Genomic DNA, 26,434 nt, shown 5'->3' with positions numbered 1-26,434 from the left:
GGCCAGCAAGAGGTACCTGACCAACAAGGTGGGTCCTTGTCACCTGTCATTGTCACCTGTGTCACCTGTGTCACCTGTGTTACCTGTGTGTGTCACCTGTGTCACCTGTGTTACCTGTGTGTGTCACCTGTGTCACACCTGTGTTACCTCAATGTGAGCCCGGTGGCCAGCAAGAGGTACCTGACCAACAAGGTGGGTCATTGTCACCTGTGTCACCTGTCATTGTCACCTGTGTCACCTCAATGTCACCTGTGTCACCTGTGTTACCTGTGTGTCACCTGTGTCATCTGTGTTACCTGTGTTATCTGTCTGTGTCACCTGTGTGTTACCTGTGTTACACCAACCCCACCCCAACCCCCGGCGGTGGCCAGCAAGCGGTACCTGACCAACAAGGTGGGTGTGGGACACACCTGTGTCACCTGTGTGTGTCACCTCAATGTCACCTGTGTCACCTGTGTCACCTGTCATTGTCACCTGTGTTACCTGTGTGTGTCACCTGTCACACCTGTGTGTCACCTGTGTCACCTGTGTCACCTCAATGTGAGCCCGGTGGCCAGCAAGCGGTACCTGACCAACAAGGTGGGTGTGGGACACACCTGTGTGTCACCTGTGTCACCTGTGTCACCTGTGTCACCTGTCATTGTCACCTGTGTCACCTGTCATTGTCATCTGTGTCACCTGTGTCACCTGTGTGTCACCTCAATGTCACCTGTCCCACTCCCCCAATGTCCCCTCAATGTCCCCAGTCCCCCCAATGTTCCCAATGTCCCCAGTGATGTCCCCAATCCCCTGAATACCCTCAATGTCCCCAATCCCCACTGTCCCCAACGTCCCCAATGTCCCCATCGATGTCCCCACTGTCCCCGCAGGTGGACCGCTCGGTGACAGGCCTGGTGGCCCAGCAGCACCCAGTGTCCCCAATGTCCCCAATCCCCTCAATGTCCCCAATACCCCCAATGTCCCCAATCCCCCCAATGTCCCCAATGTCCCCAATCCCCCCAATATCCCAAATAACCCCAAATCTCCCTGATCCCTCCAGTGTCCCCAATGTCCCCAATGTCCCCAATGTCCCCAATGTCCCCAATCCCCCCAATGTCCCCAATGTCCCCAATGTCCCCGCAGGTGGACCGCTCGGTGACAGGCCTGGTGGCCCAGCAGCACCCAGTGTCCCCAATGTCCCCACTGTCCCCAATGTCCCCAATCCCCCCAGTGTCCCCAATTGCCCCAAATCCCATAGATGTCCCCAATCCCCTCATTGTCCCAAATCCCCCCAATGTCCCCAATGTCCCCAATGTCCCCAATGTCCCCAATCCCCTGAATGCCCCCACTGTCCCCAACGTCTCCAGTGTCCCCATCGATGTCCCCACTGTCCCCGCAGGTGGACCGCTCGGTGACAGGCCTGGTGGCCCAGCAGCAGTGCGTGGGTCCCCTGCACACGCCGCTGGCCGACGTGGCCGTGGTGGCCCTGTCCCCGTTTGGGGACAGCGGCGCCGCCACCGCCATCGGCGAGCAGCCAATCAAGGGGCTGCTGGACCCCGCGGCCGGGGCGCGGCTGGCGCTGGCCGAGGCCATCACCAACCTGGTGTTCGCGCGGGTGACACACCTCAAGGTGACACTGGGGACATTGGGGACACTGGGGACACTTGGGGACATTGGGGGCATTGGGGACATTGGGGACACTGGGGGTGTTTGGGGGATTGGGGGGATTTGGGGACATTGGGGACATTGGGGGGATTTGGGGTGTTTGGGGACATTGGGGACATTGGGGGGTTCGGGGTGGCAGCAGGGGGAGGTGACAGGCGGTGACACTGACCTGTCCCCTCCCCCATCTCTGTGTGTGTGTGTCCTGTGTGTCCCTCTGTCCCCAATGTCCCCCCCAATGTCCCCTCTGTCCCCAATGTCCCCAACCCCCCGATGTCCCCAATGTCCCCAATGTCCCCTCTGTCCCCAATGTCCCCCCCAATGTCCCCTCTGTCCCCAATGTCGCCAACCCCCTCTGTCCCCTCTGTCCCTTTTGAACCCAATGTCCCCAATGTCCCCAATGTCCCCAATCCCCCTCAATGTGCCTCCAATCCCCTCTATGTCCCCAATGTCCCCAATGATGTCCCTGATGTCCCCAATTCTCCAAACCTCCTCAATGTCCCCAAATGTCCCCAATCCCCCCAATGTCCCCCGCTGTCCCCAATCCCCCAATGTCCCCAATGTCCCTCCAATGTCCCCCACTGTCCCCAATGTCCCCCAATGCCCCCACTGTCCCCGCTGTCCCCAAATGTCCCCAATGTCCCCAATTCCCCCACTGTCCCCATTGTCCCCAATGTCCCCACTGTCCCCAATGCCCCCCAATGTCCCCCCTGTCCCCAATCCCCCCAATGTCCCCGATCTCCCCAATGTCCCCAATGCCCCCAATGCCCCCAATGTCCCCACTGTCCCCAATGTCCCCACTGTCCCCAATCCCCCCAATGTCCCCCCTGTCCCCGCTGTCCCCAATGTCCCCAATGTCCCCAGGACGTGAAGTGCTCGGGCAATTGGATGTGGGGCTCCAAGCTGGGTGCCGAGGGCGGGGCCTTGGTGGCCGCGTGTGACGCGCTCGTGGTGGCCCTGCGGCACCTGGGCGTGGCCATCGACGGCGGCAAGGACTCGCTGAGCATGGCGGCACGAGTGGGGACCGACACCGTGATGGCACCCGGTGACAATGGGGACACTGGGGACACTGGGGACATTGGGGGGATTGGGGACATTGAGGGGATTGGGGGGATTGGGGACACTGGGGACATTGGTGGGGTTGGGGACATTGGGGGACATTGGGGGGATTGGGGGGATTTGGGACAGTGAGGGGACATTGGGGACACTGGGGACTCACTGAGCATGGCGGCACGAGTGGGGACCGACACCGTGATGGCACCCGGTGACAATGGGGACACTGGGGACACTGGGGGGGTTGGGGATGTTGGGGACATTGGGGACATTGGGGACATTGGGGACTCGCTGAGCATGGCGGCACGAGTGGGGACCGACACCGTGATGGCACCCGGTGACAATGGGGACACTGGGGACAATGGGGATAATGGGGACATTGGGGGATTGGGGACATTGAGGGGATTGGGGGGATTGGGGACATTGGGGACATTGGTGGGGTTTGGGACATTGGGGACATTGGGGGGATTGGGGGGATTTGGGACAGTGAGGGGACATTGGGGACACTGGGGACTCACTGAGCATGGCGGCACGAGTGGGGACCGACACCGTGATGGCACCCGGTGACAATGGGGACACTGGGGACACTGGGGGGGTTGGGGATGTTGGGGACATTGGGGACATTGGGGACATTGGGGACTCGCTGAGCATGGCGGCACGAGTGGGGACCGACACCGTGATGGCACCCGGTGACAATGGGGACACTGGGGACACTGGGGACATTGGGGACACTGGGGACATTGGGGGGATTGGGGACACTCAGGGGATTTGGGGACATTGGGGACACTGGGGACAGTGGGGACAATGGGGACATTGGGGACTCGCTGAGCATGGCGGCACGAGTGGGGACGGACACCGTGATGGCACCCGGTGACAATGGGGACACTGGGGACACTGGGGACATTGGGGACATTGGGGGGGATTGGGGACATTGGGGGATTGGGGGGATCGGGGACATTGGGGCCATTGGGGACATTGGGGACAATGGGGACTCGCTGAGCATGGCGGCAAGAGTGGGGACGGACACCGTGATGGCACCCGGTGACAATGGGGACACTGGGGGGGTTGGGGACATTGGGGACACTGGGGACATTGGGGACAGTGGGGACATTGGGGACAGTGGGGACATTGGGGACTCGCTGAGCATGGCGGCAAGAGTGGGGACCGACACCGTGATGGCACCCGGTGACAATGGGGACACTGGGGACAGTGGGGGATTGGGGACATTGGGGGCTTGGGGACATTGGGGGGATTGGGGACAGTGGGGACAATGGGGACATTGGGGGGCATTGGGGGGATTGGGGACATTGGGGGGTTGGGGACATTGGGGACATTGGGGACTCGCTGAGCATGGCGGCAAGAGTGGGGCGGACACCGTGATGGCACCCGGTGACAATGGGGACACTGGGGGGTTGGGGACACTGGGGACAGTGGGGACATTGGGGGGATGGGGACATTGGGGACAGTGGGGACATTGGGGACATTGGGGACAGTGGGGACATTGGGGACATTGGGGACAATGGGGACAGTGGGGACAGTGGGGGACATTGGGGGGACAATGGGGACAATGGGGGACAATGGGGGGACAATGGGGACAATGGGGGACAATGGGGGACAATGGGGACAATGGGGACAATGGGGGACATTGGGGACAATGGGGGGACAATGGGGGACATTGGGGACAATGGGGGACAATGGGGGACTGAGGGGACAATGGGGACAATGGGGACAATGGGGGACAATGGGGGGATTGGGGACATTGATGGGATTTGGGACATTGGGGACATTGTGGACATTGGGGACATTGGGGACACTGAGGTGACCCCGCGGTGACCCCGCGGTGACCCCAGGTGACCCCGCTGTCCCCAGGTGCCCTGGTGATCTCGGCCTACGCCGTGTGCCCGGACGTGACGGCCACCGTGACCCCTGACCTCAAATGTCCCAACGACCGAGGTGAGGGGACATTGGGGACACTGGGGACACCTGGGGACACCTGGGGACACCTGGGGACATCTGGGGACATTGGGGACACCTGGGGACACTTGGGGACATTTGGGGACACCTGGGGACATTGGGGACACCTGGGCTCATCTGGGGTCACTTGGGGACATTGGGGACACCTGGGGACAACGGGGGTCACCTGGGGACACCTGGGGTCACTTGGGGACACCTGGGCACACCTGGGGACATTGGGGACATCTGGGGTCACCTGGGGACACTTGGGGACATTGGGGACACTTGGGGACATCTGGGGTCACCTGGGGACACCTGGGGACATCTGGGGACACCTGGGGTCACCTGGGGACATTGGGGACACCTGGGGACACCTGGGGACACCTGGGGACATTGGGGACACCTGGGGACACTTGGGGACACCTGGGGACATCTGGGGACACCTGGGGACACCTGGGGACATTGGGGACACCTGGGGACACCTGGGGACACCTGGGGACATCTGGGGACACCTGGGGACACTTGGGGTCACCTGGGGACACTTTTGGGGCCATTTTGGGCCATTTTTGGCCCTTTTTTGTACCATTTTTGTCCCTTTTCTGTATTATTTTTTTCCAGCTCTTTTGGGTCTATTTTTGGGTGAATTTTCCCCATTTTTGGGTTGGTTCCCCCTCCATTTTCCCCCAGTTTTGGGTCTGCCAGGGGCTGATTTTTGGGTCATTTTTGGGTCCATTTTTGGGTCAATTTTCCCCATTTCCCCCCTGATTTCTCCCCCAATTTTGTGGCTGATTTTGGCTGATTTTTGGGTGATTTTTGAGTGATTTTTGGGCTGATTTTTGGGTCTTTTTGGGCTGATTTTGGGCTGATTTTTGGGTAATTTTTGGCTGATTTTTGGGCAGATTTTGGGTGATTTTTGGGTGATTTTTGGGCTGATTTTGGGCTGATTTTTGGGTGATTTTTGGCTGATTTTTGGGCTGATTTTGGCTGATTTTGTGCTGATTTTTGGGCTGATTTTTTGCTCATTTTTGTGCTGATTTTTGTGCTGATTTTTGGGTGATTTTTGTCCTGATTTTGGGCAATTTTTGGGTAATTTTTTGCTGATTTTTTGCTGATTTTGGGCTGATTTTTGGCTGATTTTTGGGCTGATTTTGGGTGTTTTAGGGATCTGTCAGGGACTGATTTTGGGGTGATTTTTGGGGTGATTTGGGCTGATTTTTGTGCTGATTTTGGGTCTTTTTTTTGCTGATTTTTATGCTGATTGTGGGCTGATTTTGGGTAATTTTTTGCTGATTTTTGGGCTGATTTGGGGTAATTTTTTTGCTGATTTTTGTGCTGATTTTGGGTAATTTTTTGCTGATTTTTGTGCTGATTTTGGGCTGATTTTTGGGCTGATTTTTGGCTGATTTTGAGCTGATTTTGGGGTAATTTTTGTCTGATTTTGGGTAATTTTTTTGCTGATTTTCGGGCTGATTTTGGGTCATTTTTTTTCTGATTTTGGGCTGATTTTTGGGCTGATTTAGGGTAATTTTTTTGCTGATTTTTGTGCTGATTTTTGGTAATTTTTTTGCTGATTTTTGTGCTGATTTTGGGCAATTTTTTGCTGATTTTTGGGCTGATTTGGGCTGATTTTGTGCTGATTTTTGGGCTGATTTTTGGCTGATTTTTGTGCTGATTTTGGGTAATTTTTTGCTGATTTTTGTGCTGATTTTGGGTAAATTTTTTTGCTGATTTTTGTGCTGATTTTTGGGCTGATTGTGGGCTGATTTTGGGTAAATTTTGGCTGATTTTTGGTAATTTTTTTGCTGATTTTTGTGCTGATTTTGGGTAATTTTTTGCTGATTTTTGGGCTGATTTTGGGCTGATTTTTGGGCTCATTTTTAGGCTGATTTTTGGGCTGATTTTGGGGCTGATTTTGGGTGATTTTGGGGTGAATTTTGGTGTGGTTTTTGGCTGATTTTTGGGCTGATTTTGGGCTGATTTTTGGCTGATTTTTTTGCTGATTTTTATGCTGATTTTGGGTAATTTTTTGCTGATTTTTGGGCTGATTTTGGGTGATTTTTGTGCGGATTTTGGGTCATTTTTTTCCTGATTTTTTGGCTGATTTTGGGGTAAATTTTTTTGCTGATTTTTGTGCTGATTTTTGGGGTGATTTTTTTGCTGATTTTTGGGCTGATTTTGGGTGATTTTTGGGCTGATTTTTGGGCTGATTTTTTGCTGATTTTTGTGCTGATTGTGGGCTGATTTGGGTAATTTTTTTGCTGATTTTTGGGCTGATTTTGGGTAAATTTTTTTGCTGATTTTGGGTAATTTTTGGCTGATTTTTGGCTGATTTTTGTGCTGATTTTTGGGCTGATTTTGCGTAATTTTTTTGCTGATTTTTGGACTGATTTTGGGGCTAATTTTTGCCTGATTTTTGGGGTGATTTTGGGTAATTTTTTGCTGATTTTTGGGCTGATTTTGCGTAATTTTTTTGCTGATTTTTGGGCTGATTTTGCGTAATTTTTTGCTGATTTTTGTGCTGATTTTGAGTAAATTTTTTTGCTGATTTTTGTGCTGATTTGGGGTCATTTTTTTGCTGATTTTTGTGCTGATTTTGGGTAATTTTTTGCTGATTTTTGTGCTGATTTTTGGGTGATTTTGGGGTGATTTTTGGGCTGATTTTGGGCTGATTTTTGGGCTGATTTTTTGCTGATTTTTGTGCTGATTTTGGGCTGATTTTTGGGACGATTTTTGGCTGATTTTTGTGCTGATTTTGGGCTGATTTTGGGTAATTTTTTGCTGATTTTTGTGCTGATTTTGGGTAAATTTTTTTGCTGATTTTTGGGCTGATTTTTGGTAACTTTTTGGTGATTTTTGTGCTGATTTTGTGCTGATTTTGGGTAAATTTTGTTGTTGCAGGGACCCTGCTGTGGGTGCAGCTGAACCCCGGGCGGCACCGGCTCGGCGGCTCCGCCCTCGCCCAGGTGTTCGCCCAGGTGGGCGACGAAAGCCCCGACCTGGACCGGCCCCAGAGCCTGGAGAGCGCCTTCAACGTCACCCAGGAGCTGCTCAAAGGTTTGGGGCCAAAAAACAAAATTTTGGGAAAAAAACCCCGGGATTTTGGGGCTCTTTGGGTGAAAAAACGGTGATTTTTGGTCAAAAAACGGCGATTTTATGGGGAAAAAATTGAGATTTTTGAGTGGGAAAAAATGGTGATTTTTGGTCAAAAAATGGCGATTTTAGGGGGAAAAAATGGTGATTTTTGAGTGGGAAAAAATGGTGATTTTTGGTCAAAAAATGGCGATTTTAGGGGGAAAAAATGGTGATTTTTGAGTGGGAAAAAATGGTGATTTTTAAAAATTTTTCTTGTGAAAAGAATTGAGATGTCTGGGGAAAAATCCGGTGATTTTTGGGTGGGAAATTGAGATTTTGGGGTGAACACTGGTGATTTTAGGGCTGTTGGGGTGAAAAAAACGGAGATTTTTGGAGTGAAGAAAATTGAGATTTTTGGGGCAGAACCGGCTGATTTTGGGGTGAAAAATGGTGGATTTGGGCCAAAAAATTGGAAATTTTAGGGTGAAAATGGTATTTATGGGGATTTTGGGGTGAAAAAATGGAGGTTTTGGGGTGAAAAACGGCGATTTTGGGACTTTTTGGGTGAAGAAATGGCAATTTTTGGGTAAAAAAATGGCAAATATTTGGGAGAAAAATGGCAAATATTTGGGAGACAAATGGCAAATACTTGGGAGAAAAATGGCAATTTTAGGGAAAAAAAAAAAAGAGGTTTTGGGGTGAAAAATGGTGAATTTGTGTCCAGAAATGGCAATTTTGGGGTGAAAAATGGGGATTTTGGGCCGTTTTGCCCTGACCTGGAGAGCGCCTTCAACGTCACCCAGGAGCTGCTCAAAGGTTTGGGGCCAAAAAACAAAATTTTGGGAAAAAAACCCCGGGATTTTGGGGCTCTTTGGGTGAAAAAACGGTGATTTTTGGTCAAAAAATGGCGATTTTAGGACAAAAAATTGAGAATTTTTGCATTTAAAACTGAGGTTTTGTGGTGAAAAACGGCAAATTTTGGGTTCGTGGGGTGAAATAATGGAGATTTTGGGGTGAAAAATGGGGATTTTGGGACTTTTTGGGTGAAGAAAAGGCAATTTTTGGGCAAAAAAATGGCAAATATTTGGGAGAAAAATGGCAATTTTAGGGAAAAAAAAAAAAGAGGTTTTGGGGTGAAAAATGGTGAATTTGTGTCCAGAAATGGCAATTTTGGGGTGAAAAATGGGGATTTTGGGCCGTTTTGCCCTGACCTGGAGAGCGCCTTCAACGTCACCCAGGAGCTGCTCAAAGGTTTGGGGCCAAAAACAAAAGTTTGGGAAAATAACCCCGGGATTTTGGGGTGAAAAAAAAATGGTGACATTTGGTGACCCTGGGTGACATTTCATGACTTTGGGTGACACTTGATGACCCCCAAGGTGACATTTGGTGACCCCGATGTGACATTTGGTGGCCCTGAGGTGACATTTCCGGACCCCAAGGTGACCCTGGGTGACATTTGGTGACCCTGAGGTGACATTCACTGACCCCAAGGTGACTTTGGAGCCCCTGGGTGACATTTCACGACTTTGGGTGACATTTAAGGACCCCGAGGTGACATTTGGTGTACCCAATGTGACATTTGGTGACCCCGACGTGACATTTGGTGACCCTGAGATGACACTTGGTGACATTTCCTGACCCCTTGGTGCCCCTCAGTGCCCCTTGGTGCCCCTCGGTGCCACCTGGTGACATTTCCTGACATTGGGTGACATTTGGTGACCCCAACATGACATTTGCTGACCCTGGGTGACATTTGGTGACCCTGGGTGACACTTGGTGACCCCAATGTGACATTTCATGACCTTGGGTGACATTTGCTGACCCCTTGGTGACATTTCATGACCCCTTGGTGACACTTGTTGCCATTTGGTGACCCAGATGTGACATTTGCTGACCCCGAGGTGACATTTCGTGAACTTGGGTGACATTTGGTGATCCCTTGGTGACATTTCATACCTTGGGTGACATCTGCTGACCCTGAGGTGACATTTGGTGACCCCTGGGTGATGTTTAGTGGCCCCGGGTGTCATTGGGTGACATTTCCTGACCTCTTGGTGACACTTGGTGCCCCTTGGTGCCCCTTGGTGACATTTCCTGACCCCTTGGTGACACTTGGTGCCCCTTGGTGACATTGGGTGACATTTCGTGACACTTGGTGACCCCAATGTGACATTTCATGAACTTGGGTGACATTTGGTGACCCTGGGTGACATTTGCTGACCCCAGTGTGACATTTGCTGTCCTGAGGTGACACTTGATGGCCCTGAGGTGACACTTGGTGACCCCAATGTGACATTTCATGACCTTGGGTGACATTTGCTGACCCCTGGGTGACCCTTGGTGCCGTTGGGTGACATTTGCTGACCCCGATGTGACGTCTCATGACCTTGGGTGACATTTCATGACTTTGGGTGCCCCTTGGTGACATTTGGTGACCTTGGGTGACATTTCCTGACCCCTTGGTGACACTTGGTGCCCCTTGGTGACACTGGGTGACATTTCCTGACCCCTTGGTGACACTTGGTGCCCCTTGGTGCCATTGGGTGACATTTTGTGACACTTGGTGACCCCAATGTGACATTTCATGACCTTGGGTGACATTTGGTGACCCCGACGTGATATTTAGTGGCCCTGGGTGACATTTGGTGACATTTCCTGACCCCTTGGTGGCACTTGGTGCCACTTGCTGGCACTTGCTGACCTTGGGTGACATTTGGTGACCCCTGATGTGACATTTGCTGACCCCTTGGTGCCCCTTGGTGCCATTTGGTGGCCCCGACGTGATGTTTAGTGGCCCTGGGTGACATTTGGTGACCTTGGGTGACATTTCCTGACCCCTTGGTGCCCCTTGGTGACATTTGGTGACCCCGACGTGATGTTTAGTGGCCCTGGGTGACATTTGGTGACATTTCCTGACCCCTCAGTGCCCCTTGGTTGCCCCTTGGTAACGTTTGGTGACCCCGACCTGATGTTTAGTGGCCCTTGGTGACACTTGGTGACATTTCCTGACCCCTTGGTGCCCCTTGGTGACACTTCCTGACCCCTCGGTGCCCCTTGGTTGCATTTAGTGGCCCCAATGTGACATTTGGTGACCCCGACGTGATGTTTAGTGGCCCTGGGTGACGTTTGGTGACCCCTGGGTGATGTTTAGTGGCCCTGGGTGACATTGGGTGACATTTCCTGACCCCTTGGTGACACTGGGTGACCCTTGGTGCCCCTGGGTGTGTGTCCCCAGAGCGGGTGGTGACGGCCGGCCATGACGTCAGTGACGGGGGCCTGCTGGGCTGCGTGCTGGAGATGGCCTTCGCCGGGAACTGCGGCGTCACCGTCACCGCGCCCGCGCCGCCCGCCGGCGTCACACGTCAGTGACAGCGCTGTCCCCAATGTGTCCCCAATGTCCCCAATGTCCCCAGTGTCCCCAATGTCCTCAATGTTCTCAGTGTCCCCAATGTCCTCTCAATGTCCCCAATGTCCCCAGTGTGTCCCCAGTGTGTCCCCATTGTCCCCAATGTACCCTCAGTGTGTCCTCAATGTGTCCCCAATGTCCCCAATGTGTCCCCAATGTGTCCCCAATGTGTCCCCAGTGTGTCCCCAATGTGTCCCCAAGGTGTCCCATTGTCCCCTGTGTCTCCCCAAGGTGTCCCATTGTCCCCAGTGTGTCCTCATTGTGTCCCCAATGTGTGCCCAGTGTGTCTCCCCAATGTCCCCAATGTCCCCAGTGTGTCCCCTGTGTGTCCCCATTGTCCCCAAGGTCTCCCAGTGTCCCCAATGTCCCCAGGGTGTTCCTTGGGAACTGCGGCGTCACCGTCACCGTCCCCGCGCCACCGCCCGGCGTCACACGTCAGTGACAGCGCTGTCCCCAATGTCCCCAATGTCCCCAATGTCCCCAGTGTGTCCCCAATGTCCCCAATGTCCCCAATGTCCCCTGTGTGTCCTCAATGTTCCCATTGTCCCCTCAATGTCCCCAATGTCTCCTCAGTGTGTCCTCATTGTGTCCCCAATGTCCCCAACGTCCCCAAGGTGTCCCATTGTCCCCAGTGTGTTCTCATTGTGTCCACAATGTGTGCCCAGTGTGTCCCCTCAATGTCTCCCCAATGTCCCCATTGTCCCCGGTGTGTCCCTGTGTGTCCCCAATGTCCCCAGTGTGTCCCCTGTGTGTCCCCAGTGTGTCCCCAGTGTCCCCAGTGTCCCCTCAGTGTGTTCCTTGGGAACTGCGGCGTCACCGTCACCGCGCCCGCGCCGCCGCCCGGCGTCACACGTCAGTGACAGCGCTGTCCCCAATGTGTCCCCTGTGTGTCCCCAATGTCCTCAATGTCCCCAATGTCCTCAGTGTCCCCAATGTCCCCTGTGTCCCCAATGTCCCCAATGTCCTCAACGTCTCCTGTGTCCCCATTGTCCCCCGTGTCCCCAATGTCCCCTCAGGGTGTTCCTTGGGAACTGCGGTGTCACCGTCACCGCGCCCGTGCCGCCCGCCGGCGTCACACGTCAGTGACAGCGCTGTCCCCAATGTCCCCAATGTCCCCAGTGTTCCCAATGTCCCCTCAGTGTGTCCCCAATGTCCCCAATGTCCCCAATGTCTGCAATGTGTCCCCACTGTCCTCAATGTCCCCTCAATGTGTCCTCAGTGTCCCCAGTGTCACCCTGTGTGTCCCCAGTGTCCCCAGTGTCCCCTCAGGGTGTTCCTTGGGAACTGCGGTGTCACCGTCACCACTCCCACGCCGCCCGCCGGCGTCACACGTCAGTGACAGCGCTGTCCCCAATGTCCCCAATGTCCCCAATGTCCCCAGTGTGTCCCCAATGTCCCCAATGTCCTCACTGTCCCCAATGTCCTCAATGTCCTCAGTGTCCCCAATGTCCCCTGTGTGTCCCAGTGTGTCCCCAATGTCCCCAGGGTGTTCCTTGGGAACTGCGGTGTCACCGTCACCGTCCCCGCGCCGCCCGCCGGGGTCACACATCAGTGACAGCGCTGTCCCCTGTGTCCCCAATGTCCTCAATGTCCTCAATGTCCCCAATGTCCCCATTGTCCTCAATGTCCCCAGTGTGTTCCTGGTGTGACCCAACGTCCCCAGTGTCCCCTCAGTGTGTCCTCATTGTCCTCAATGTCCCCAATGTGTCCCCTCAATGTACCCAATGTCCTCATTGTGTCCCCAATGTGTCTGCTCAGTGTCCCCAATGTGTCCCCAGTGTCCCCTGTGTGTCCCATTGTCCCCAATGTGTCACCAATGTCCTCAAGGTGTCCCCAGTTTCCCCCGTGTGTCCCCTCAATGTCCCCTCAGTGTGTCCCCAATACCCCTCCAATGTCCCCAAGGTGTCCCAATGTCCCCAGTGTGTCCCCATTGTCCCCAATGTCCCCAATGTACCCTCAGTGTTCCCAATGTCCCCTCAATGTCCCCACTGTGTCCCCAGTGTGTTCCTTGTGTGACCCCAACGTCCCCAATGTCCCCTCAGTGTGTCCTCAATGTGTCCCCAATGTCCCCAATGTACCCTCAGTGTGTTCTCAATGTGTCCCCAGTGTCCCCTGTGTGTCCCATTGTCCCCAATGTCCCCTCAGTGTGTCCCCAATGTCCCCTCAGTGTGTCCTCATTGTGTCCCCATTGTCGCCAATGTCCCCAATGTGTCCCCTCAATGTACCCAAGGTGTCCCCTCAATGTCCCCAATGTCCCCAGTGTGTCCCCAATGTCCCCTCAGAGTGTCCCCTGTGTCCCCAATGTCCCCTCAGTGTGTCCCCATTGTCCCCAATGTCCCCTCAGTGTGTTCCTTGGGAACTGCGGCGTCACCGTCACCGTCCCTGCGCCGCCCGCCGGTGTCACACGTCAGTGACAGCGCTGTCCCCAATGTCCCCAGTGTCCCCTCAGTGTGTCCTCAGTGTCCCCTCAATGTCCCCAATGTCCTCATTGTGTCCCCATTGTCCTCAATGTCCCCAAGGTGCCCCATTGTCCCCAATGTGTCTTCATTGTGTCCCCAATGTGTCCCCAGTGTGTCTCCTCAATGTCTCCCCAATGTCTCCCCAATGTCCCCAGTGTGTCCCCTGTGTGTCCCCAGTGTCCCCAATGTCCCCAATCACCCCAATGTCCCCAGTGTCCCCTCTGTCCCCAGCGCTGGCGCTGCTCTTTGCCGAGGAGCCGGCCCTGCTGCTCGAGGTCCCCAATGTCCCCAATGTCCCCACTGTCCCCAATGTCCCCAATGCCCCCAATCCCCCCAATCCCCCAATCACCCCAATGCCCCCAATGTCCCCAATCCCCCCATTGTCCCCAATGTCCCCACAATGTCCCCAATGTCCCCAGCGCTGGCGCTGCTCTTTGCCGAGGAGCCGGCCCTGCTGCTCGAGGTCCCGGCCGCCGCCGCTGTCCCCACTGTCCCCAATGTCCCCAGTGTCCCCAATGTCCCCACTGTCCCCAATGTCCCCAATGTCCCCACAATGTCCCCATGTCTGTCCCCAGCGCTGGCGCTGCTCTTTGCCGAGGAGCCGGCCCTGCTGCTCGAGGTCCCGGCCGCCGCCGCTGTCCCCGTGTGCCGCCGCTACCAGGACGCCGGTGTCACCTGTGTCCCCATCGGCCACAGCGGCCCCTACGGACCCCGCGCCATGGTGAGGGGACACTGGGGACATCGAGGGGGTTGGGGACACTGGGGACAGTGGGGACATTGGGGGGATTGGGGACAGTGGGGACATTGGGGGGATTGGGGACATTGGGGACAGTGGGGACATTGGGGACATTGGGGGGATTGGGGACACTGAGGGACACAGGGGAACATCGAGGGGGTTGGGGTCATTGTGGGACACTGGGGACATTGGGGGGATTGGGGACATTGGGGACATAGGGGACGTTTTTGGAATTGGGGGACATTGGGGACATTGGGGACATTGTGGGGATATTGGGGACACTGGGGACACTGGGGACATTGGGGACAGTGGGGGGATTGGGGACATTGGGGACATTTTTGGGATTGGGGGACATTGAGGACATTGGGGGGATTGGGGACATTGGGGACAGTGGGGACAGTGGAGACATTGAGAACATTGGGGGATTTGGGGGACATTGGGGACATTGGGGACACTGGGGACATCGAGGGGGTTGGGGATATTGGGGACGGTGGGGACAGTGGGGAGATTGGGGGGATTGGGACATTGGGGGCACAGGGGACATTGGGGACATTGGGGACATTGGGGACATCGAGGGGATTGGGGACATTGGGGACATTGGGGACAGTGGGGGATTGGGGACGTTTTTGGGATTGGGGGACATTGGGGACAGGGGGGGATTGGGGACATTGGGGGCACAGGGGACATTGGGGACAGTGGGGACATTGGGGGGATTGGGGACACTGAGGGACACAGGGGACATCGAGGGGGTTGGGGACATTGGGGACTTTGGGGACAGGAGGGGATTGGGGACATTGGGGACGTTGGGGACATCAGGGACATTGGGGACTTTGGGGACATTGGGGACACTGGGATTGGGATTGGGGACACTGGGGACAGTGAGGACATTGGGGGATTTGGTTGACATTGGGGACATTGGGGACAGTGGGGACAGTGGGGACATTGGGGACCTTGGAGGGACATTGGGGACACTGGGGACATCAAGGACAGAGAAGACATTTTGAGACTGGGGACACTGGGGACATTGAGGGGGTTTGGGGACATTGGGACATCAAGGACATTGGGGACAGCAGGAACAGGGGGGCATTTGGGGGTTGGGGACATTGGGGACATTGGGGGTTTTGGTGACATTGGGGAGGTTTGGGGACATTGGGGACATTGAGGACATTGGGGACATTGTGGGGTTTGGTGACATTGGGGGGGTTTGGTGACATTGGGGGGGTTGGGGACATTGGGGGACATTGAGGACATTGGGGACATTGTGGGGTTTGGTGACATTGGGGGGGGGGTTTGGTGACATTGGGGACATTGGGGGTTTGGGGACATTGGGGGGGGTTTGGGGACATTGGGGACAGCAGGTGGCTCTGTCCCCCGGGGTGGGCGGTGGTGGCTTTGTCTTGTTGCTGTCCCTGTTGTCCCTTGTTGTCCCCGTTGTCCCTTGTTGTCCCCGTGTCCTCGTGTCCCTCAGTGTCCCCGTGTCCCTCAGTGTCCCCTCATGTTCTTGTGTCCCCGTTCCTCAGTGTCCCCATGTCCCTTCGTGTCCCCGTGTCCTCCAGTGTCCCTCAGTGTCCCCAATGTCCCTCAGTGTCCCCAATGTCCCCAATGTCCTTCAATGTCCCCAATGTCCCTCAATGTCCGCAATGTCCCTCAATGTCCCCAGTGTCCCTCAGTGTCCCCAATGTCCCCAATGTCCTTCAATGTCCCCAATGTCCCCCTGAGGTCCTCAATGTCCCCAATGTTCTCAATGTCCCCAATGTCCCCAATGTCCTCAATGTCCCTCAATGTCCCCAATGTCCCCACTGTCCTTCAATGTCCCCCTGAGGTCCCCAATGTCCCCAATGTCCTCAAGGTCCCAGATCTTGATGTCCCCAAATCCAGGTGCCACCATTCCAATGTCCCATATCCCAATGTCACCAATGTGCCCACTGTCCCCAGTGTCCTCAATGTTCTCAATGTCCTTCAGTGTCCCCAATGTCCCCCTGAGATCCTCAATGTCCCCAATGTCCCTCAATGTCCTCAGGGTCCCAGATCTCGATGTCCCCAAATCCAGGCGCCACCATCTCAATGTCCTTAAAGTCCCCAATGTCCCTCAGTGTCCCCAATGTCCCCACTGTCCTCAAACCCCAATGTCCCTCAATGTCCCTCAATGTCCCCAATGTCTTCAATGTCCCCAATGTCCCCAATGTCCCCACTGTCCCCAATGTCCCCAATGTCCCCAATGTCCCCGATGTCCCCGCAGGTGACAGTGACCGTGGGTGGCCAGGAGGTGCTGGCCGAGCCCGTTGGTGACCTCAGGGACGTTTGGGAGCAGACGAGTCCCTGTCCCTCAGGGTCCCCTCAGTGTCCCCTCAGTGTCCCCTCAGTGTCCCCAAAGCCCAGGGCCACCATTCCAATGTCCCATATCCCAATGTCCCCAATGTCCCTCAGTGTCCCCAATGTCCCCAATGTCCCTCAATGTCCTCAAGGTCCCAGATCTTGATGTCCCCAAATCCAGGTGCCACCATTCCAATGTCCCATATCCCAATGTCACCAATGTCCCCAATGTCCCTCAATGTCCCCAATGTCCCCCTGAGATCCTCAATGTCCCCAATGTCCCCAATGTCCCCAGTGTCCCCAATGTTCTCAATGTCCCCAATGTTCCCAGTGTCCCCCAATGTCCCTCAATGTCCCCAGTGTCCCCAATGTCCCCAATCCCCCCAATGTCCCCAATGTTCTCAATGTCCCTCAATGTTCTCCATGTCCTTGATGTCCCTCAATGTCCCCAATGTCCTCAGGGTCCCAGATCTTGATGTCCCCAAATCCGGGTGCCACCATTCCAATGTCCCACATCCCAATGTCCCCAATGTCCCTCAGTGTCCCCAATGTTCTCAATGTCCTCAATGTCCCCAATGTCCCCAATGTCTTCAATGTCCCCAATCCCCTCTATGTTCTCAATGTCCCCAATGTCCCTCAATGTCCTCAGTGTCCCCAATGTCCCTCAATGTCCCTCAATGTTCTCAATGTCCTTAAAGTCCCCAATGTCCCTCAGTGTCCCCAATGTCCTCAGTGTCCCCAATGTCCCCAATGTTCTCAATGTCCCCGATGTCCCCAATGTCCCCAGTGTCCCCAATGTCCCCAATGTCCCCAATGTCCCCAATGTCCCCAATCCCCCCAATGCCCCCAATGTCCCCAATGTCCCCAATCCCCCCAGTGTCCCCAATGTCCCCAATGTCCCTCAGTGTCCCCAATGTCCCTCAGTGTCCCCAATGTCCCCAATGTCCCCAATCCCCCCAATGTCCCCACTGTCCCCAATGTCCCCAATGTCCCCGATGTCCCCGCAGGTGACAGTGACCGTGGGTGGCCAGGAGGTGCTGGCCGAGCCCGTTGGTGACCTCAGGGACGTTTGGGAGCAGACGAGTCCCTGTCCCTCAGGGTCCCCAATGTCCCCAATGTCCCCAATGTCCTCAATGTCCCCAATGTCCCCAATGCCCCCAATGTCCCCAATGTCCCCAATGTCCCCAATGTCCCCAATGTCCCCAATGCCCCCAATGTCCCCAATGTCCCCAGTGTCCCCAATGTCCCTCAGTGTCCCCAATGTTCTCAATGTCCCCAATGTCCCCAATGTCCTCAGGGTCCCAGATCTTGATGTCCCCAAATCCAGGTGCCACCATTCCAGTGTCCCATATCCCAATGTCCCCAATGCCCCCAATGTCCTCAATGTCCCCAATGTCCCCAATGTCCCCAATGTCCCCAATGTCCTCAGTGTCCCTCAGTGTCCCCAATCCCCTCAATGTCCCCAATGTCCCCGATGTCCCCACTGTCCCCAATGTCCCCAATGTCCCCAATGTCCCCAATGTCCCCGATGTCCCCGCAGGTGACAGTGACCGTGGGTGGCCAGGAGGTGCTGGCCGAGCCCGTTGGTGCCCTCAGGGACGTTTGGGAGCAGACGAGTTTCCAGCTGGAGCGGCTCCAGGCCACCCCGGCCTGCGTGGAGCAGGAGCAGCAGGACCTGGGCACGCGCTGGGGACCCGAGTTCAGCGTGACCTTCGACCCCGACTACGTGGCACCGGTGGCGCGGAGCATGGGTGGGGACACTGGGGACATTGGGGACATTGGGGACATTGAGGGGTTTGGGGACATTGGGGACATTGAGGGACATTGGGGACAGTGGGGACATTGGGGACAGTGGGGACATTGAGGGGTTTGGGGACATTGGGGACATTGGGGGACATTGGGGACAATGGGGACATTGGGGACAGTGGGGACATTGGGGACATTGGGGACAGTGGGGACAATGGGGACACTGGGGACATTGGGGGAACATTGGGGACAGTGGGGGGACATTGGGGGGATTGGGGTGGTTGGGGACAGTGGGGGCATTGGGGTCATTGGGGGGACATTGAGGGACATTGGGGACATTGAGGGGATTGGGGATATTGGGGACATTGAGGATATTGGGGTCATTGGGGACATTGGGGGATTGAGGACATTGGGGGGGCTTTGGGGACATTGGGGACATTTGAGTTAATGGGGGAACATTGGGGACATTGGGGGGACCTGGAAGGACATGGGGGGACATTGGGGGGACATTGAAGACATTGAGAGACGTTGGGGACATTGAGGGACATTAGAGACATTGGGGACATTGAGGACAATGGGGTCAGTGGGGGACATTGGGGGACATTGGGGACATTTGAGTTATTGGGCAAACATTGGGACATTGGGGGAACCTTGAAGGACATGGGGGGACATTGTGGACAGAGGGGACATTGGTGGTCTGGGGACATTGGGGGCATTGGGGACATTGGGGACATTGGGGGTGTTGGTGACATTGGGGACATTGGGGACATTGGGGACATTGAGGGGATTGGGGACATTTGGGGACATTTTGGGGACATTGAGGACATTTGGGACATTTGGGACAATGGGGAAATTGGAGATATTGGGGGCACATTGAGGACATTGAGGACATTGGGGACATTGGGGACACTGAGGGCATTGGGGACATTGGGGACACAATGGGGACCCGAGTTCAGCGTGACCTTCGACCCCGACTACGTGGCACCGGTGGCGCGGAGCATGGGTGGGGACAGTGGGGACAGTGGGGACATTGGGGACAGTGGGGGACATTGGGGGGATTGGGGGGGTTGGGGACAGTGGGGACATTGGGGACAGTGGGGACATTGAGGTGTTTGGGGACATTGAGGGGTTTGGGGACATTGGGAGGATTGGGGACATTGGGGACATTGGGGGTGTTGGTGAAATTGGGGACACTGAGGACATTGAGGACATTGGGGACAGTGGGGGACATTGAGGGACATTGAGGACATTGGGGACATTGGAGACACTGGGGACATTTGGGGGACATTGGGGACATTATGGGGGCTTTGGGGACATTGGGGGCATTGAGGACATTTGGGACATTTGGGACAATGGGGAAATTGGAGATATTGGGGGGACATTGGGGACATTGGGGGTTTGGGGACATTGGGGGGACACTGGAGACATTGAGGGACATTGGGGACATTGGGGGGTTTGGGGGATTGGAGATATTGGGGGGACAGTGGGGGGATTGGGGACATTTGGGGACATTGGGGACATTTTGGGGACATTGAGGACATTAAGGGACATTTGGGGACAATGTGGACATTGGGGACATTGGGGAAATTGGACATATTGGGGGGACACTGGGGACATTTGGGGACATTGGGGGGCATTGGGGTTTTTGGGCTCTGTGGGATTTGGGGCGGTTTTGGGGTTTTTGGGGGTGCCCGTTCCGATTTTTGGGGTCCCGCAGCGCTGCCGGGGCCGCGCGTGGCCGTGCTGAGGGAGGAGGGCAGCAACGGCGACCGCGAGATGGCGGCGGCCTTCGCCATGGCCGGCTTCCAGGTGAGACCGAAACACCCAAAACAGCCCAAAAACACCCTAAAAACAGCCCAAAAACACCCAGAAACACCCCAAAACAGCCCCAAAACAGCCCAAAACAGCCCAAAATCACCCAGAAATACCCCAAAACACCCTGAAACACCCAAAAATGCCCCAAAACCACCCCAAAACAGCCCAAAAACAGCCCAAAACACCCTAAAAATGCCCCAAAAACCCTCAAAACACCCCAAAAACAACCCAAAACCACCCCAAAACACCCCAAAACAGCCCCAAAAACACCCCAAAACCACCCCAAAACACCCCAAAAACAACGTAAACCACCCCAAAACAGCCCAAAAACACCCAAAACCACCCCAAAACACCCTGGAACACCCCAAAAACAGCCAAAACCACCCCAAAACATTCAAAAAACACCCAAACACCCCGAAAACCCCCAAAACCAACCTAAAACCACCCCAAAACATTCCAAAACCACCCCAAACACCCCAAAACCACCCTGAAACACCCCAAATCCACCACAAAACATTCCAAAACACCCATAAACATCCTAAAACACTCTAAAACACCCCAAACACACCCTGGAACGTGCCAAAACACCCCAAACACACCAAAAACACCCAAAATCACCCCGAAACATCCCCAAGAACACCCCAAACCACCCTGAAAACACCTCAAAACATTCCAAAAACACCCAAAAACACCCTGAAACACCCCAAAAACACCCCCAAAATACCCTGAAACCCAAAACCACCCTGGAACACCCCAAAAACACCCCAAAACCACCCCAAACCACCCCAAAACACCCCAAAAACACCCTGAAACACCCCAAAAACACCCTAAAAACAACCTAAAAACACCCCAAAACACCCCAAAAATATCTGGGGACCCCAAAATCACCCCTGGGACTCCAAAATGTCCCCAAAAACCTCCAGGAACTGCCCCAAAACCACCTGGGGACCCCAAATTTGGGGCACATTTGGGGGGGTTTTGGGGTTGGTTTGGGTTTATTTTGGGGGTTTTTTGGGTTTATTTTTGGGGTCTAACCGGGGTTTTTTGGGTTTATTTTTGGGCTTATTTTGGGTTTTTTTTGGGCTTTTTTTGGGTTTATTTTTGGGGTTTTTTACGGTTGGCTTTGGGTTCATTTTTGGAGTCTAACCGGGGATTTTGGGGTTGGTTTTGGGTATTTTTTTGGGCTTATTTAGGCTTATTTTTGGGGTTTTTTGGGTTTATTTTTGGGCTTATTTTTGGGCTTATTTTGTGTTTATTTTTGGGGTTTATTTGGTTTATTTTTGGGCTTATTTTGGGTTTATTTTGGGCTTATTTTGGGTTTATTTTTGGGTTTATTTTTGGGGTCTAACCGGGCTTATTTTGGGCTTATTTTGGTTTATTTTTGGGTTTATTTTTGGGGTTTATTTGGTTTATTTTTGGGCTTATTTTGGTTTATTTTTGGGTTTATTTTTGGGGTTTTTTGGGTTTATTTTTGGGCTTATTTTGGGTTTATTTTTGGGGTTATTTGGGTTTATTTTTGGGTTCATTTTTGGGGTCTCACCGGGGTTTTTGGGCTTATTTTGGGTTTATTTTTGGGCTTATTTTGGGTTTATTTTGGGTTTATTTTGGGTTTATTTTTGGGGTTTATTTTTGGGCTTATTTTGGGTTTATTTTTGGGGTTTTTTGGGTTTATTTTTGGGGTTATTTTGGGTTTATTTTTGGGTTCTGACTGGGATTTTTGGGTTTATTTTTGGGCTTATTTTGGGTTTATTTTTGGGGTCTAACCGGGGTTTTTTGGGTTTATTTTTGGGCTTATTTTGGGTTTATTTTTGGGCTTATTTTGGGTTTATTTTTGGGTTTATTTTTGAGCTTATTTTGTGTTTATTTTTGGGTTTATTTTGTGTTTATTTTCGGGTTTATTTTGGGGGTCTGACGGTGTTTTTGGGGTCCCCAGGTGTGGGATTTGACCACCCAGGACCTTTGCTCGGGCTCGGCCTCGCTGGCCCCGTTCCGGGGTCTCGTTTTCGTCGGCGGCTTCAGCTACGGGGACGTGCTGGGATCGGCCAAAGGTGAGGCTGGAACCCCAAAAACGGCCCCAAAAATCCCCAAAATCCTAAAAATTCCAATTCCGAAAAAAGGGGGGAATAAATCCTAAAAAATTCCAGAAAAATCCACCAAAAAATCTCGAAAAAATCCCACAAAAAAACCTCAAAAATGGCCCCAAAAAATCCCCAAAATCCTAAAAAAACCAATTCTGAAAAAAGGGGGGAAAAATCCTAAAAAATTCCATAAAAATCCACCAAAAAATCTCGAAAAAATCCCACAAAAAAACCACAAAAATCCACAAAAATCCTAAAAAAAAAAAGAAAATCCCACCAAAAAAATCCCATAAAAAACCCCAAAAATGGCCCCAAAAATCCCCAAAATCCTAAAAATTCCAATTCCGCAAAAAGGGGGAAAAATTAATTCCGAATCCAAAAAAATCCGAAAAATCCCAAAAACCTAAAAATGGCCCCAAAAATACCCAAAAACCAAAAAATGCCAACCAAAAAATAAATCCAAAAATTCCATAAAAATCCCCAAATCTCGAAAAATCCGACAAAAAACCAAAAATAAATCCAAAAAATCCTAAAAAAAAGAAGAAAATCCCACAAAAAAAACCCAAAAAAAAACGGCCCCAAAAATCCCCAAAATCCTAAAAATTCCAATTCCGAAAAAAGGGGGGAAAAATTGTAAAAAATTCCAGAAAAATCCACCAAAAAATCTCGAAAAAATCCCAAAAAAAACCCCAAAAATGGCCCCAAAAATCCCCAAAATCCTAAAAATTCCAATTCTGAAAAAAGGGGGGAAAAAGCCTAAAAAATTCCGTAAAAATCACCCAAAAACTCGAAAAAATCCAAAAAAACCCAAAAAAACCCCAAAAATCCAAAAATTCCAATTTAAAAAACAAAAACCTAAAAAATCCATAAAACCACCAAAAATCTCAAAAAAAATCCTAAAAAAAAATCCCATAAAAATCTCCACCAAAATTCCAATTGAAAAAAAAAAGCCTAAAAATCCAACCAAAAAAAACTCAAAAAAATCCCATAAAAAAAACCCCAAAAATCCCCAAAATCCTAAAACTAATAAAAAGAAAATCCATAAAAAAAATCCATAAAAAACCACCCAAAAATCCATTAAAAATCCCCAAAAATCCATAAAAAATCCAAATTACCCCCAAAAACGGAAAAATAAAAATATAAGAAAAAATTCACAAAAAAATCCCAAAAAATCCCCAAAAACACCCAAAAATCCCCAAAATCCTAAAAAAAAATTCCCCAAAAAAAAATGATAAAAAATTCCAAAAATCCACCAAAAAATCCAAAAATCCCAAAAATCCCAAAATCCAAAAAAAGAAAATCCCACAAAAAAATTCCTCAAAAAACTCAAAAATGCCCCAAAAAATCCCCAAAAATCCTAAAAATTCAATTCCCAAAAAGGGGGGAAAAGCCTAAAAAATTCCATAAAAATCCACCAAAAAATCTCGAAAAAATCCCATAAAAAACCCCAAAAATCCCCAAAAATCCACAAAATCCTCAAAAAAAAAGAAAATCCCACAAAAAATTCCATTAAAAAACCCCAAAAAACCCCCAAAATCCTAAAAACCCCAATTCCGTGAAAAGGGGGGAAAAATCCTAAAAAAATCCATAAAAATCCACCAAAAAACTCGAAAAAAAATTTAAAAAATCCCCAAAAAATCTCCCAAAAATCCACAAAAATCCTAAAAAAAAAAGAAAATCCCACAAAAAAATCCCATAAAAAACCCCAAAAATGGCCCCAAAAAATCCCCAAAATCCTAAAAATTCCAATTGTGAAAAAAGGGGGGATAAATCCTAAAAAATTCCAGAAAAATCCACCAAAAAATCTCGAAAAAATCCCACAAAAAACCCAAAAAATCCCCAAAATCCTAAAAATTCCAATTCTGAAAAAAGGGGGAAAAATTGTAAAAAATTCCAGAAAAATCCACCAAAAAATCTTGAAAAAATCCCATAAAAAACCTCAAAAATCCACAAAAATCCTAAAAAAAAAAGGAAAATCCCACCAAAATAACCCATAAAAAACCCCAAAAATGACCCAAAAAATCCCCAAAATCCTAAAAATTCCAATTCCAAAAAAAGGGGGGAAAAAGCCTAAAAAATTCCAGAAAAATCCACAAAAAAAATCTCGAAAAAATCCCACAAAAAACCCAAAAAATGGCCCCAAAAATCCACAAAAATCCTAAAAATAAAAAAGAAAATCCCACAAAAAAATCCCATAAAAAACCCCAAAAATGACCCAAAAAATCCCCAAAATCCAAAAACCCTGAATTCTGCAAAAAGGGGAGAAAAATCTCAAAAAAATCCAAATTTTTCCCCATTATTCCCCCAATTATTTCCCCATTTTTATCCCAAATTTTCCCAATTTCCCCATTATTTTCCCCCCGTTTTTCCCAATTATTCCCCCAATTTTTCCCCATTTTCCCCCAATTTTTTCCCTCCATTTTTCCCAATTATTTCCCCAATTTTCCCCCATTATTTCCCCATTTTTATCCCAAATTTTCCCAATTTCCCCATTATTTTCCCCCTTATTTCCCATTATTTTCCCCATTTCCCGTTTCCCATTATTTTCCCCATTTTTCCCCATAATTTCTCATTATTTTCCCCCATTATTCCCCCAATTTTCCCCCATTATTTCCCCATTTTTATCCCAAATTTTCCCAATTTCCCCATTATTTCCCCCCTTTATTTCCCATTATTTTCCCCATTATTCCCCAATTTTTCCCCATTATACCCCATTAATTTCCCCATTTTTCCCCATAATTTCTTATTATTTTCCCCCATTATTCCCCAATTTTTCCCCACTATCCCATTATTCCCCCAATTATTTCCCCATAATTTCTCATTATTGTCCCCCATTATTCCCCCAATATTTCCCCATTAATTTCCCCAATTTTTCCCCATTATTGCCCCAATTATTTCGCCATTTTCCCCATAATTTCTCATTATTTTCCCCCATTATTCCCCAATTTCCCCCATTATTCCCCCAATTTTCCCCCATTTTTATCCCAATTTTTCCCCATTTTTATCCCAATTTTTCCCCATTAATTTCCCCATTTATTCCCCAATTTTCCCCCATTTTTAATCCCATTTTTAATCCAAATTTTCCTCTTTTTTTTCCCAATTTTTCTCCAATTTTTTCCCCAATTATTTCCCCATTTTTCCCCATAATTTCTCATTATTTTCCCCCATTATTCCCCCATTATTCCCCCAATTTTCCCCCAATTTTTCCCCCGATTTTCCCCCAATTTTCCCCCATTATTTCCCCAATTTTCCCCCATTATTCCCCCAATTTTCCCCATTTTTATCCCAATTTTTCCCCATTTTTAACCCAATTTTTCCCAATTTTTTCCCCATTATTCCCCAATTATTTCCCCATAATTTCTCATTATTTTCCCCCATTATTCCCCCAATTTTTCCCCATTATCCCCAATTATTCTCCAATTTTCCCCATTTTTATCCCAATTTTTCCCAATTTTTCCCCATTATTCCCCCAATTTTTCCCCAATTTTTCCCCAATTTCCCCCATTATTCCCGCAATTTTCCCCATTATTTCCCCAATTTTTCCCCATTATTTCCCCATTTATTCCCCCAATTTTTCCCCATTATTCCCCAATTTTTCCCCATTTTTATCCCAATTTTTCCCAATTTTTCCCCATTTTTTTCCCAATTTTCTCCATCATTCCCCATTAATTTCCCCATTTTTCCCCATAATTTCTCATTATTTTGCCCAATATTCCCCCAATTTTTCCCCATTTTTCCCCATTATTCCCCCAATTATTTCCCCATAATTTCTAATTATTTTCCCCATTATTCCCCCAATTTTCCCCATTATTCCCCCCGTTTTCCCCCAATATTTCCCCATTAATTTCCCCATAATTTCTCATTATTGTCCCCCATTATTCCCCAATATTTCCCCATTAATTTCCCCATTATTTCCCCAATTTTTCCCCATTATTCCCCCAATTTCCCCCCATTTTTATCCCAATTTTTCCCAATTTTTCCCCATTATTCTCCCAATTTCCCCCCATTTTTATCCCAATTTTTCCCAATTTTTCCCCATTTTTATCCCAATTTTCCCCCAATTTTTCCCCAATTTTTCCCCATTTTTATCCCAATTTTTCCCCATTTTTTCCCATTATTCCCCCAATTATTTCCCCATTTTTCCCCATAATTTCTCATTATT

The 26,434-nt window shown here is 50.8% G+C and overlaps 1 protein-coding gene across 1 annotated transcript in view; it reads left to right on the top strand.

Moving 5' to 3' along the window:
• PFAS (phosphoribosylformylglycinamidine synthase) overlaps positions 1 to 26,434 on the top strand; it is a gene marked incomplete at its 5' end in the record, with an annotated part of 82,197 nt that overhangs the window by 42,827 nt on the left and 12,936 nt on the right. The window contains 9 exons of the mRNA XM_064738090.1: positions 1,379 to 1,609; positions 2,506 to 2,686; positions 4,564 to 4,647; positions 7,546 to 7,701; positions 10,955 to 11,080; positions 14,160 to 14,305; positions 18,174 to 18,384; positions 20,097 to 20,188; positions 22,128 to 22,242. Of these exons, the coding sequence (XP_064594160.1) occupies positions 1,379 to 1,609; positions 2,506 to 2,686; positions 4,564 to 4,647; positions 7,546 to 7,701; positions 10,955 to 11,080; positions 14,160 to 14,305; positions 18,174 to 18,384; positions 20,097 to 20,188; positions 22,128 to 22,242 (1,342 nt within the window). The remainder of the gene's footprint in view (positions 1 to 1,378; positions 1,610 to 2,505; positions 2,687 to 4,563; positions 4,648 to 7,545; positions 7,702 to 10,954; positions 11,081 to 14,159; positions 14,306 to 18,173; positions 18,385 to 20,096; positions 20,189 to 22,127; positions 22,243 to 26,434) is intronic.

The sequence above is a fragment of the Zonotrichia leucophrys genome, unplaced genomic scaffold, assembly GCF_028769735.1.
Source record: "Zonotrichia leucophrys gambelii isolate GWCS_2022_RI unplaced genomic scaffold, RI_Zleu_2.0 Scaffold_169_101766, whole genome shotgun sequence".
In the NCBI taxonomy this organism is placed as follows: Eukaryota; Metazoa; Chordata; class Aves; order Passeriformes; family Passerellidae; genus Zonotrichia; species Zonotrichia leucophrys.
This window is presented reverse-complemented; position numbering and strand designations above follow the sequence as displayed.